The sequence below is a fragment of the Buteo buteo genome, chromosome 2 (genome assembly GCF_964188355.1).
Source record: "Buteo buteo chromosome 2, bButBut1.hap1.1, whole genome shotgun sequence".
NCBI lineage: Eukaryota > Metazoa > Chordata > Aves > Accipitriformes > Accipitridae > Buteo > Buteo buteo.
The window spans coordinates 18,911,029-18,923,072 of record NC_134172.1 but is presented as its reverse complement, the minus strand read 5'-3'; the positions used below and the strand labels follow the sequence as shown (position 1 = coordinate 18,923,072).

At 41.4% G+C, this 12,044-nt stretch overlaps 1 protein-coding gene across 2 annotated transcripts in view; it reads left to right on the top strand.

The window, feature by feature from the left end:
* APBB1IP (amyloid beta precursor protein binding family B member 1 interacting protein) overlaps nucleotides 1-11,535 on the top strand; it is a 69,747-nt gene extending 58,212 nt beyond the window's left edge. The window contains exons 11-14 of one of the 2 annotated variants that reach the window (XM_075047327.1): nucleotides 2,393-2,491; nucleotides 3,466-3,583; nucleotides 7,507-7,598; nucleotides 9,994-11,535. In XM_075047327.1, coding sequence (XP_074903428.1) covers nucleotides 2,393-2,491; nucleotides 3,466-3,583; nucleotides 7,507-7,598; nucleotides 9,994-10,527 — 843 coding nt within the window. In that variant the 3' untranslated portion in view covers nucleotides 10,528-11,535. Of the gene's footprint in view, nucleotides 1-2,392; nucleotides 2,492-3,465; nucleotides 3,584-7,506; nucleotides 7,605-9,993 lie in introns of both variants that reach the window. The other variant, XM_075047318.1, reaches the window with a different exon arrangement.
* The last annotated feature ends 509 nt before the right edge of the window (nucleotides 11,536-12,044 follow it).

Sequence of the window (12,044 nt, the reverse complement as noted above, 5' to 3'; positions counted from 1 at the left end):
TTGAAGAATTGAATTTACCCAGGGTTGCAGTGTCTTTTTTTGCACCTCCTGGTTCTTTTGGCTCTGCTGGTGATAACATAACCCAGGTCTATGGGATGTACTCTACCACACAGAGAAGTGCCTGCTTACAGTTCCCTTTTAAAGATACCATTCAGACTGAATTCTCTAACGGTTTTCACTGTGTTTGGTCACATAATGGAGAAGTGGTGGAAGGAAATAAGGATTGCCAGGCATTGTGTCCTGGCCATATATTGCAGTAGCAGAGCCCACTCTGAGCAGTGTTTAGGCTGTCTGAGGCTGCTGGAGACAGGGACAGGCAGACGCTGGGGAGCTGGAGAAGGCTGTTTGTTTAGGGGCCCTGCTTACTGCCTTAGTTTGATATGTGGCATAGGTGTATAGCAGCAAGATACGGGCCTGTACATTGACACAAGGTATTAGAATAAGGTAGCCGTGAGCCCTTCCAGAGGGCTGAAGTGGACTTTGCATATTCATCGTCCAGGGGAGATGGCCAGCTATGTGTTTGCAGAAAAATGGCAAACAGTGTGGCCTGTGTGAGTAGCTGAGTTCAAACACTCAGGGACCTGTAATGCAGTTCCCACAGCACTGCCTTGGGACACATCTGTCACTGTTGGACCCCTCAAGAGTAATACCCTTTTGTTTTTTTCTTCCTCACGGTTATCTGCCTCATGTGTTCATTCTTGCTCCGTAATTTGATGATACAGGGCTTTGGCAGCAATACTGGCTTGGACAGTCCCATCCTCTCATCCATCCCTTGCTACCTGTTCTCTCCCCACGCCGCAGTGCCCCTTATCCCCATGCTGTATGTGAGGCCATGCTGTGTACTGCTGGGTTTTAAAAAAATATAAACCAAAACTACAGCATGATGAAATGGGTTGTATTTAACCCAGACCAGTTCCTTTTTTTTTCAAATCACAATGTGGCCTCATGAACAGTTGGGTCAGCACAAGCAAAGGAAGCCTGGTGTCTGCAGCACTGAGGGGGGAGCAGGGGCACATGGCTGAGGAGCAAGACCTCTCTATTCAGCTCTGCTTTTGAACCCCTAGATCACCCAGCTGTGGGCAGGGTTTGACCTCCACGCCAGGGGTGCCCCATTCACCAGCAGGTGTCCGTGGGGAGACATCTGACGCCTACGTCAGCCCGGGGGTGGTGGGCTACTGACAGTGCTCTGCACTGCGAGGGATCCTGCTGAGTTCCCCATGTCCAGCACTGCTCTGCTTTGGGGGGATTAACAACATGTATAAAGCAAGGGTCCTTGCTGCTAGGTGGAGGTATGTTTTGAATTTTCAGCTGTCCAGCTGAAAAGAGTGGTTTGACAATAGTGGATCCTTGGACCATATTTGGCTGCTCTTTTGTGCGTTCGCAAGATTTCGCTAACTGTGCACGTATAATTTATAAGAATGTAAATAGAAATGAACGCATAAATGAGGGATAATGAAGCCTTTTCCTTTAGTTTCATTCTTTTCCCTTGCATATCAAGAGATGGCAGTATATTATTCCATCCAAGCTACTAAAGACTTACAGCCTTCTCTGCTGTAGCAGGGAAACCCAGTTCCTGGGGAGTCTTGGAGAGGATGTTCAGTCTCAGGCAAGTAGGCAGCCTGGCATTTTGATGATCTTTGAGTTGCAATGGTATGTCACCACACAGCACTACTACATTGATCAGTAGGGGGAAGAGATCCTAAATTGTGTCCAAAAGAAAAAAAGGTTTAAAAATTGTAAAGGTTTCTGGTACAAACAGACGAAATAGATTACTTCTGATGGCATTGTGTTTTGAATGATCCTCTGTCTAGAACATATGGCGGTATTACAAAACTGTTGGCAAACAACAGCTAGAGTAAAGCAGAATAAAAATGTATAGGAAGAAAGCTAGAACTAGGCCCAAAGAAAGGCAGTCATTTAGAAGGAAAAATCTGTTTCAGCTGAGAGTTTATGCTTAAACAAATTTAACATACTCTTTGAAAACTAATTATGTTCAGCATTCAGTCTGGATGCCTTACAGATGACAAACCACAATGAGAAACAGACTTCCTTCCAGTGTTTATACATTGAGTATTAGGCCTTGAACCATGGCATTTGTAGACTTCATTGAACTCTAGATCACTATTAGATTTCTTGTATTCATATTACAATGCATTAAAATTACTTCAAGCAAATGCTGCCAGTGGCAACTCATGTATAGTTCATAACCACCATCTTTTTTATATTTTCTTATACTCTGTTTTTGCTGCTTGGTTTTTTTTCCACATCATCATCAAATTAACATGATGCCTATAGGTAGCGTTCGCACCGAGGTCGGGGGCAGTGCCTTCATACTTTTGTATAGTGACTTGATTTCTGTGTTTGTCTTACTTTATGAATCAATATCTTTCAGCACCCCCAGATTCAAAAAGAGTCACAATACATCAAGTACTTATGCTGTGATGACCAAGCAACCCTGCATCAGTGGGTAACAGGAATAAGAATTGCCAAGGTGAGATTAAAAGTAAATTTAGTTAAATATGTTTTCTGTAAAGTCCTGTCTTCCTCAGGTTACTGGCTGTCATCACATCAACTGGAAATACAGTGACAAGAATGGACATTCATGATAATTTTACCATAGAAAGAAAGAGCAGAAGGGCATGACCAGGATGGATTTGCTGAATGTTCCTGTACCCTATTTATCAGTGTGTTTTTCTCATTAACATGAGGGTGAATTCTGTAGCTATAAAACTCATGTACTCTTAAAACTCACTCCACAGTTATCTGGCACAATAATAGTATGCTGTGGTTAAAGATGTGCAAGCTCTAATCAGTCCAGCTGTGACATTTTTCAAGCAGTTCTGCCCAAATTACCTCACCTTCTTCAAAAAGATCTGAATTCGCAGACCATTTTGTTTTGCACAGAATAGTAAGGGAGAAGATTTTATACATAGCCCAGTATACTGGCTGTACCTGGCGATATAGACCTGCTCCTGTTAGTTATATATTCTTTTCTGCCAGTTCTGCTGCAGGATGACATCCAACAAAGGTGTGGGGTGAACATCGAATTATTTTGTATCTTACACTGACAGAGCTGTTGCTCTAGAGCCCAGGATTCAGTGTCCAAAGTCTCCAGTCTGAAAATGTAATACCTGGAACCGATTTGAAAAAAGATAATTATTGCGAACAGTTGGTTTTAAAGCCAAGTTTCAAGATGCTTACAGATACTGAAATGATCATAAAATGTGAGAATGCTATCAGTAGGACTGTGTTTGGTCACAGGCATTCATGTTTTATTGTGCTGTTGCAGAGATGCTTTCCACCTGGCCCTATACAGAAATAGGCACAGCACTTGTAGAAAGGTACTTTTTAACAAAACTGGGTAGGAAGGAATAGAGTCAGAAAAGTTGTCTGAGAGCAAAACGAATGCTTGGCCTATTTCAGGCTTAACACCATACTTATTGTATTGTTTCGATTATTTTGCAGTATGGCAAGACACTATATGATAATTACAAATGTGCAGTGAAGAAAGCTGGCTTGTCCTTGCGGTGGACAAATCAAGGGATGGTGGAACCAGCTGCCCCTGCAGGATCCTTTGCAGCAGGTATTGATGCTGTCACAGCAGTTGAAATCACATTTATTGCCCTCTTCTGTCATCATCAGTGTTGCATCTAGTCTTTATTCGGGAAGCTATCCCATGGATTCAGCAAGATAATACCTTCTTCTAGACAGCCCAGTGTAGCTCTGATCTATAACTAAGCTAGCAGCAGAGCTCTCACTTTAAAGTTAGAACTTGAAGAATATAAAGACAGCCCACCAAAGGTCAATTTAAATCTGCATAATTTAATAAGATATTTTTCTGTTGGCATCTGAATACAAATCCTTTATCCTCCCTCTACATTTTACAGACTGATGGTCCATGTCTTGAAGTTTGCTGTTTGCCCATCTGTACACTGGCTTTTCTTCCAATGAGTAAAAGGGATGAGTGTGATATTCTGAGAATAATCATTTCAGAAAGAGATACTTACAGAGTGAGCCACTTTCTTTCCTAGCCTTTTACTGATTGGAATGGTAACAATGTGAGTGTTAGGAGAAGGATGCAGGGGAAGAAAGGATTGGGTTATTCTCTAACTTTACTCTTCCAGTAGCTTCATCATATTGTTGTTACCTATTTTATCATTGTACAGATAAAACGCTGCATGATACTAGCTGTAACTTGCATGAATTTTTTTAGTTTATGTGCTTAAGATATGCTTTATTTATTAGGAAGGACATGCTGGCAAGTACTTACTGTCATAAGACAGGCAAAGTCAAAATCAGTGTTGGCAGTTAATATTGTGACTTCTCATACAGACAATTCAAAATCCTCCAAACACCTTTCCAAGGCTTTAGTTTGCCTTTTCTCAGTACATGTGAGAAGGGGGAGGTCTTTTTACTATTCCTTGGAGTCAAATCATGGTAATAAATGCACATTTGGGGTAGGGAGACCCAAAACAGACTGTTTTGAGATCGGGGAATTTTTTTGATGATTGTGCATGGGGGTACTTTAGCAAGGGTGGATGGGACAGTTGTAGAGCATTTTGTGTTCTGGTATTGATGGCAGTAGAGAGGTGGCTGGTCAGTGGGGCTCCACACTGGTGCTGCAGTCTGTACTGGATATGGGCAGGATCAAGGCCTTATAAAGTGTATTATACATCTGTATAACTTCAGCTCCTGACTATAGAATCCAGGAACACTGCATGTGATCATAAAATATACTGTTAATCTTAACTAATGGATCCCATTAAATGTTTAAGTAGCCTGGAAAGATTTCAGTCATGTATGTTGTCTCTATGGAAATATCTCTGAAGGATCATTAGCGTTCTAATTGAGGCAAGTCACTGTGATTCTTGCTGTCTTACAGTTATCATTACTGCCCTATATAAAACATGAGGCCCAACTATAATACTATAACCTGAACTGCCTGACTATGAGCAGCTGTTGGCTCATGTTTTGGAAATGGAACAAAGCATGTTTTCTTCTGTTCTGTTTTCAAAAGGCTGTATAGCCATTTATATGGTCTGATTTCAGTATAGGCTAAAATCTGCTATAGAAAACTACAGTCCTGTGTGAGCTTAGCAGGGAACTGTACTCTGTTAACTTCAGTGGCAGCCAAAAGCCATGCTCAGGAAGGCAGGTGGAACTTCTGTTCTTGCCATCTCATGTAGCCTGTATTCTCTGGTCACACTGCTGTAGCCAGCATTCGTGTGTTCGCTTATACCCCAAACTGCATAGTCCGTGGTTCTGAAGTGTCCCAAGTGCCAGGCGCATCTCAGGCAAAATATTTTGTTTGCCTCTCTGCCTCACTGTGTGTGTCTTTGGACACTAAAAAAACAGTGTATGTTGTGCACCAGCACAATATTATTATGTTTGAAAGATGAAGGATATTGCTTTATTCAGATGTTCCGTATCATTATGAGGCTCAATATTTTGCATTACGTATTTTGTGTATCTATATTTTGCATTATATTTGGACGACCTTTTTTTTGCTTAAAACAAATATAAATTCAACATAAAATTTTAGAGAAGTTGACTTGCAAAGAATACTATAACATTTAAAATAAAAATAAATCTTGATAATAGAATGCATGAACTGACATATTGGATTGACTGGGGGTCCTTTAGCTGACTCACTTTGTGTATAGCATATATGAAGGTATCTGGCAGGAGTTGATATATCCATTGCTGCTTTAAAGTCTTGCATAGTTTATGAAATCCATTAACAGAAGAAGAAACAGATTACCATTTAGCCATGTCCCAGCTTTCTGGTATATCATATGTGCCAAGTAGAACACTATACCTTGCATTATATAGAGTGGATCTCTCTCTCTCTGCTCTCTTCCATTTAGTTAAATCTCAGCATGACTGAGGGCAGCAATGTCTTTGAGCAGTGGGAAGCCCAACTCCTGCTCTGCTATGACCAGTAGACAACTTGCTCCACTTGTGGGCATGGCCACAGAACCCAGGGATTTACATCTCTCTCCACTAAGCACTTAGAGCCACAAGATTGGTTTTATCTCTTTATTGACTTCCATGTTAGTCCTTCAGCAGAGACTGTAGTTTGAATGATCAAAATGTTACTTTTGATTAAATATGCTGAATGACATGCAGGCACAGGCATAAAACACAAGGACTTCAGACCATCTTCTGTCATCCCTTGGAGCCTAAATACCCCTAGTAAATTCAGTACACTGCAGAGTTTGTCTTCTCTGTCAATCGTGTGATTCACAGGCATGGCAATAAAAATAATTTATTCTATTTTTTATCATATTCATGGAACCTCTTTGCTAATCAGAAAAGTACATGTTAAGATTAAAATCATTGTTGTGCTTAGACTTACATGTAGACAGCTAAGGGTTCACTAGCATCCAAGAAGTACATGAGTTGAACTTCACTGGATCTCAGAACTGTAAATTATAGTAGAGCTAAGGCAGTCATTAACGTTTACAAATGTACATATCTAGGCACCAAACACTATCTACTACTTTGACGTGTACAACTTCCAAAATCCTAGACTAAACTGGAGAGTTTATTTAATCCTCATCAGACTACACAGGGGCTGGGGATTTTTTCATAATTAAATGCACAAATTTGTCCTTTGGTCTCACATTCACTTATTCCATTTGACAGTACTGGGTTATTTATGCATATCCCTTACAAACACAGCAATGGTGGGCAGACGTTTTGCAGAGCTTTAACTTAGCCAGCTAGCAGATCTTCACTAATCTGAGAATGCAGTGAAGTTCACAAATCTTCTGTGATTCCAGATGGGGAGAAGTTTAAGAGCTGTTAGCTCATTTACTAAAGAAAATGGATCAGCCCCTCTGTAGGATTTCAAACCTTCAGCTCTCATGACTCTTACTGATATGAAACTATGGTGCTTTTAATCTTTAGCTTAAAGTAAAGGAAGAAAAGCATGCAATACAAACAACAGCACACTACAAACTTCAAAATGCTGTTATGAAAGACAGGTATTTAAACAACGGAAGGCCAGAGGGTGGGCCAGTTTGATTTCTGCTTAGCTTCCCTTCCAAAGCTAGCTCCCCTTCTCTATTCCTGTGTCAGCCTTAATGGTCCCCTTCTGTGATCACCATTTACAATAGTCACAAGAAAAAGCTCTTTACTTGTCAACACCTTTACACACACTGATAATTTCTGTCATATGTCTTCATAATTCTGCCACTTGCACTTCTGTAGGATTGTCAGCTACAACCATGGAGGCATGTGGACAGATACTAGTTTTAATGTAAGGTATCTTATTTATTTTCCTTAGGTAATGAACTGAATATGAAAAGTCACAAAATAAGCCTGAAGTAGAAAACAGACATCCTCATGGATTTCACTGAATTATGTATAAAAAACAAGTGGTTCCTTGGTGGAAGTTGTAAAGATGTTTTTATAGCCCTTTCTTAGCTTGCTATTCCCTGATCTGGTTAATATCACAAAAATGTAACACACTCTTCCCTCTGTCTCCTCTCCTTGTCACAGGTGCTGTTCAGTCAAATGGACAGATTCCCCAAATAGTTCGTCGTTCCAGTGCAGAACTTCCAGAGACTCAGAAGAAAGCGGACACATTGGAGGTACAGGTCAGCAGTTAACTAGCAATGCACTTGTTAAATGTCACCTGTGAAACAGTTCTTCAAGTTTGTTTTTCTTCACCCACTGTCTTCCTCCCTCAAAGTGCCAGTGTACTGTTGTGTCAAGGATTTGGCTCCTGTGCAAAGTGTCTGGTTCCTTGCTGCCCCTCCTCATGCTTTACACACTGCAAACAGTGTGCCTGTTGCACAGAAGGAAGGAGCCACTGATGGGAGGTGAAGGCACAGCCATCCACTACTTTCATTCTTCAGAACAAATAGCTGTGAGTTCACGTAGCAGGAACAGGAATGTGCCTACTGGGACAGTCTCAAAGACTCCATGCTGCCAGAACCTTGGTGCTGTTTTCTGTCTCTGCCAGAAAACAGGTCTTGCCTTAGGAACACGAAGGATACAGTAGTGTTTTCAGCAGGGAACACTGTGCACAGCTGAAGATAAGTGTGTAAGAAAGGATTAAGTGTGAAGATGTAAGGTAAAACATTACATGTTTTCACTAGGCTCTAAATGCATTCCTTGGTTAAGGTCCAAATTTTGTCTACTTGCACCATCTCTGGCTGTAAAAGTATCAGTAGGCTACAGTATGAGGACTTCAAAAACATCCCACAGAAAAAAACCCCTGCATTTGTTTGCAGTTCATTATTCAATCCCTCCATCATGCATAAAGTGCACAGGACAAGGGAAATGAAATTCCTAGGATTTTTCTGTCACCTGCATTATGTGTCCTAAGCTTCTTGTTTCTGTCTTTGAGTTCCTCCTCTAAAAAGATCTGTTTCTCTATTCTGAACCTCACTTCCTCTGGAGTAGATCATGTTCTCAGAACTCAGCTAGTGGTTCCCTCCTCCTATGTCTCATTTACTTCCGTATTTGTAGGCAAGGAGAGTGAGGAAGAGAAGGCATGCATGTTATACTTAGCTAATGCCAGAATTAGTACTGCTGACTGCAGGGTTGCAGAACACTTCTCTAGCAGAAGGGAACATGCTGCCTTCTTCATCTGACGGCTTCTACAAGCCTGGAACCTAAGGATCAAGCTGAAATCTTTCAGGGGGCACTGTGCTACAGTTAGAGCACTAAGCTAGCTGGATCCAAACTGATAAATTAACATAACTAGAAATTAATGTGTTACAAAGCTTTGTTTTCAGGACAGCAGGCTTCTCCACAGGTTTGCAAGAATAGATAGCATGTTTGTGTAGTAACTGTCAACAGCTATCAGTTGTTACCTGAAAAAAAAAAAGGAGCAAATTATATTCAGATATCCCCAAATGGGCTTTATTTATCTTAAGAGTGTTGACTAGTGAACACAATTTAAAAGAAAAGCCACCTAGAAGTTTGTCAAAATAAACATCTCCATAATGAATTGCTATCCTACATTTTATTTTTCTTCACTGGTAAGATGGATACTTTGATTCATTTTTCCTTCAAAAAAGTTGTCAGAGGGTTTGAACATCTCATGACCTTGCAGACATGGCTAGAACTTAGTGGCTTAAAGGACCTGTTTGTCACACTATTGATTTGAAAGTGGAGAAGGTATGTGCATGTGCCTTGCCCAGCAGGCAGAAGACACCCTTCCTCAGGCTTATCAGTGGCCCTTGCCAGGTCACTGGTGGAGTATCTTTCCCCTGCTGTGCACCACACAGAATTGTGACAGATGGCTTTCCCAAGTGCCTCTCTGCACGGTGCTTTGCCGTGCTCTGCCTCCCACATGGAGGGGCCCCAGTGCACTACCCTGTGGGTGAATGCATGTCACACCATGCTGCAGAGTGCTGGGGACAGTGAATCCAGACATGTAAACTTTAAATTCCCAAATCTCTCCACCTTCTTCCCAGTTCACTGCTGTTGTGTCTAATGAGTTTGGCAGGGATAGGTGACTTCATTATTTTAGCTTTATCCAGAGATCCAGCAGTCACAGCTAGAATGGGAGATGGAGGTACAATGGGGATGAGAGCCAAAACTACTCTGCTTTTTATGTTCTCAAATCTTGCTCAGTACTTTTGGATGTAAAAACACAGCACAGATCTTTTTTTTAAGTCTTCATGTTCTCAGGGAATGAACAGCAGGGTGGAACATCAAGAATCTTTAATGTCTTACTAACTGCAATTCTTTGAAATTTTAAAAGCACTCGTTTTCTGAGGACAGCACTCGAAGAAGCACTATGAATACCATCAATATGGAGGTTTCCACTGTCAAAGCTCTGTGGGCAGCTCCAGAAAGAAAACAAAATACTATTTGCACTCTTTAGACAAAATGTATTCTACTTCATTTTGCTGTCTGTCTACTGTACTCTTCTCATACACTTTCATATCTTTTCACTGTTCTTAGGCAGTGGCATTAGTTTACACATGCATTGACTGTGTCTTGTCCTTTTATTCCTTCTGCTTATTAAAGGCTAAGTCAAATAACGTCAGTGCACCTGGCCTGGCACAGTCGGTGATGAGGCCACAGAAATACCAGAGCAGAGGGAACTCACTGCAGCCCCCTCCTCCACCTGAAAGGCGGTCATCTGCTATTTCTGTTTCACCAATTCTACCCTCCAAAATCAAACGAGACAGCGGCGTTTTCCTAACAGATCCAGACAGCTTTCCAGCACCACCACCTACACTGAAGATTGATTTTCCACCACCACCACCACCATCTGATTTCTGTGAACCTCCTCCTGATTTTGTGCCTCCACCACCACCAGTGTCCAGCGGTGGTAATGGAGACCTGCCATTACCCCCTCCACCTCCACCTGTCTCCAGTAAGCCACCACCTCCAACAAAGAAACCTGTGCCACTTCCTTCAAAAAGGCTAGAAAACACAGGACAAGCTGGAGAGCCAAGGTCAGCTGGGCCACCTCCAATAGGGGGTGGAGGCAAGCAAGCAGATTTCATGTCTGACCTAATGAAAGCTCTTGAGAAGAAAAGGGGCAGCAGTTCCTGAACTCTGGGAGCAGGTGGACTTCAAGCCATAGCTGGTTTTGTGAGGCATCATGGAAAGTTGTGCTGGGTCAGGGTCCTCCAGGAGGAATTCTCCTTCAGAGTTCCTCCTGGGGGTCTAAAGAAGTGAGGTGGAGTGCCCTCTGTCCCCCACTTTGTCCCTATAACCTGGTGTGGCCCCCCCCCCATTAACTACCATTCTAGCATCAGACCGAGGTAAGAATTGGCTGTAGAGTCTTGCTTCACTCCATCAGGACAGCCAGGGATGGTGGAGCAGCACTCGCAGAGCCAGCCAGTGAGTGAAGTGCATCTTCTCTGGCTGCCTCTCTAGTAGGATTGGAGCTGAAGGAAAAAATACAGCAATGTTCTTGTGTGAATGTTGAGAAGTGGGAAGATTCCTTTTCACGGAATTCCCCTTAAAATTTCTTTTATCAGAAAACCCCCAATTGTGGTTGTTTTTTTAAATAATAAGACCCCAATTTCTTTTTCAAAAATAGTCTGTCTTAAAAAGTAAAACCTCAGCTAGATTATTCTGAGATGCAAGGCAGGACCAGAGCCATTTCCAGACAGTGTCACCCCAAATGTTATACACTCCTGCTTCCATATGCAACTCCAGTCATACCCGTCAGCACTCAGTTGCTGCCTTTAAATCTGGTTTATTTGTTTAATCTTAAACAAAGAAAAAAATTTATTTTGAAATCTTGTGTGCTTCCCTTGGTAAGCAGGGATTTTTTTCCTGTTGATTAACATTTGTCTTCAAACTGTACCTAGCAATAGTCTGTCTTCTGAAAGCCTTTGTAATTATCTTGTATCTGATATGAATGTCTCCTCCTACATTTTTTTTTCATTTGTTCTCTCATTTTAGTTCTCTGTTGTTCATTTAGGCAGCATTCATTATTAGTTCTCAAAAATAGCTTCTATTTTATATCTACACAAAGTGTCATAGTTAATGAACGGGCATTTTACTGGCAATTGGTACCACTTCAACTATTTTAAAGAGTTTTTGCCTATACTTTCTAGTCTTTATTTTTACTTCTTCCAGTCTTTGCCTCTTCTCATGCACATGATCTTCTAGGATATCATAAATAATACATTTCTGTATTTTGCAATACAAATAGCATAAAAAGCAAAGTGTGCAGTCTAAATAAATACATATGAGCAGCTGGCAGAGGAGGGGGTGAGAGCACTGCTGTTTGTCAAACTGGAGTCCTAGGTCAAGAAGTGGTGGTGGGAGGCAAGGGAATGACAAGCTGGTGGCAGTGCCACGGCCTAGGAAAGTTTTGGGTCATCTCTAGTCTTATTTTGGCTTAAAGTTGGTGTGTCAATACCCATGTACCTGCATAACAGCCTAACAGAAATGTGAAGGTTATAACGACATCTTTATAAAGTGCCTTTCCTTTTGAAATTACTACCTTTTTTTTTTTTTAAAGCTGAAAACAATAATGATGTTATGAACCACATGCATTTCTTCCTGCCACTGAAATGATTTTGCTTTAAACACTGTGGTAAAGCCCACAGCTG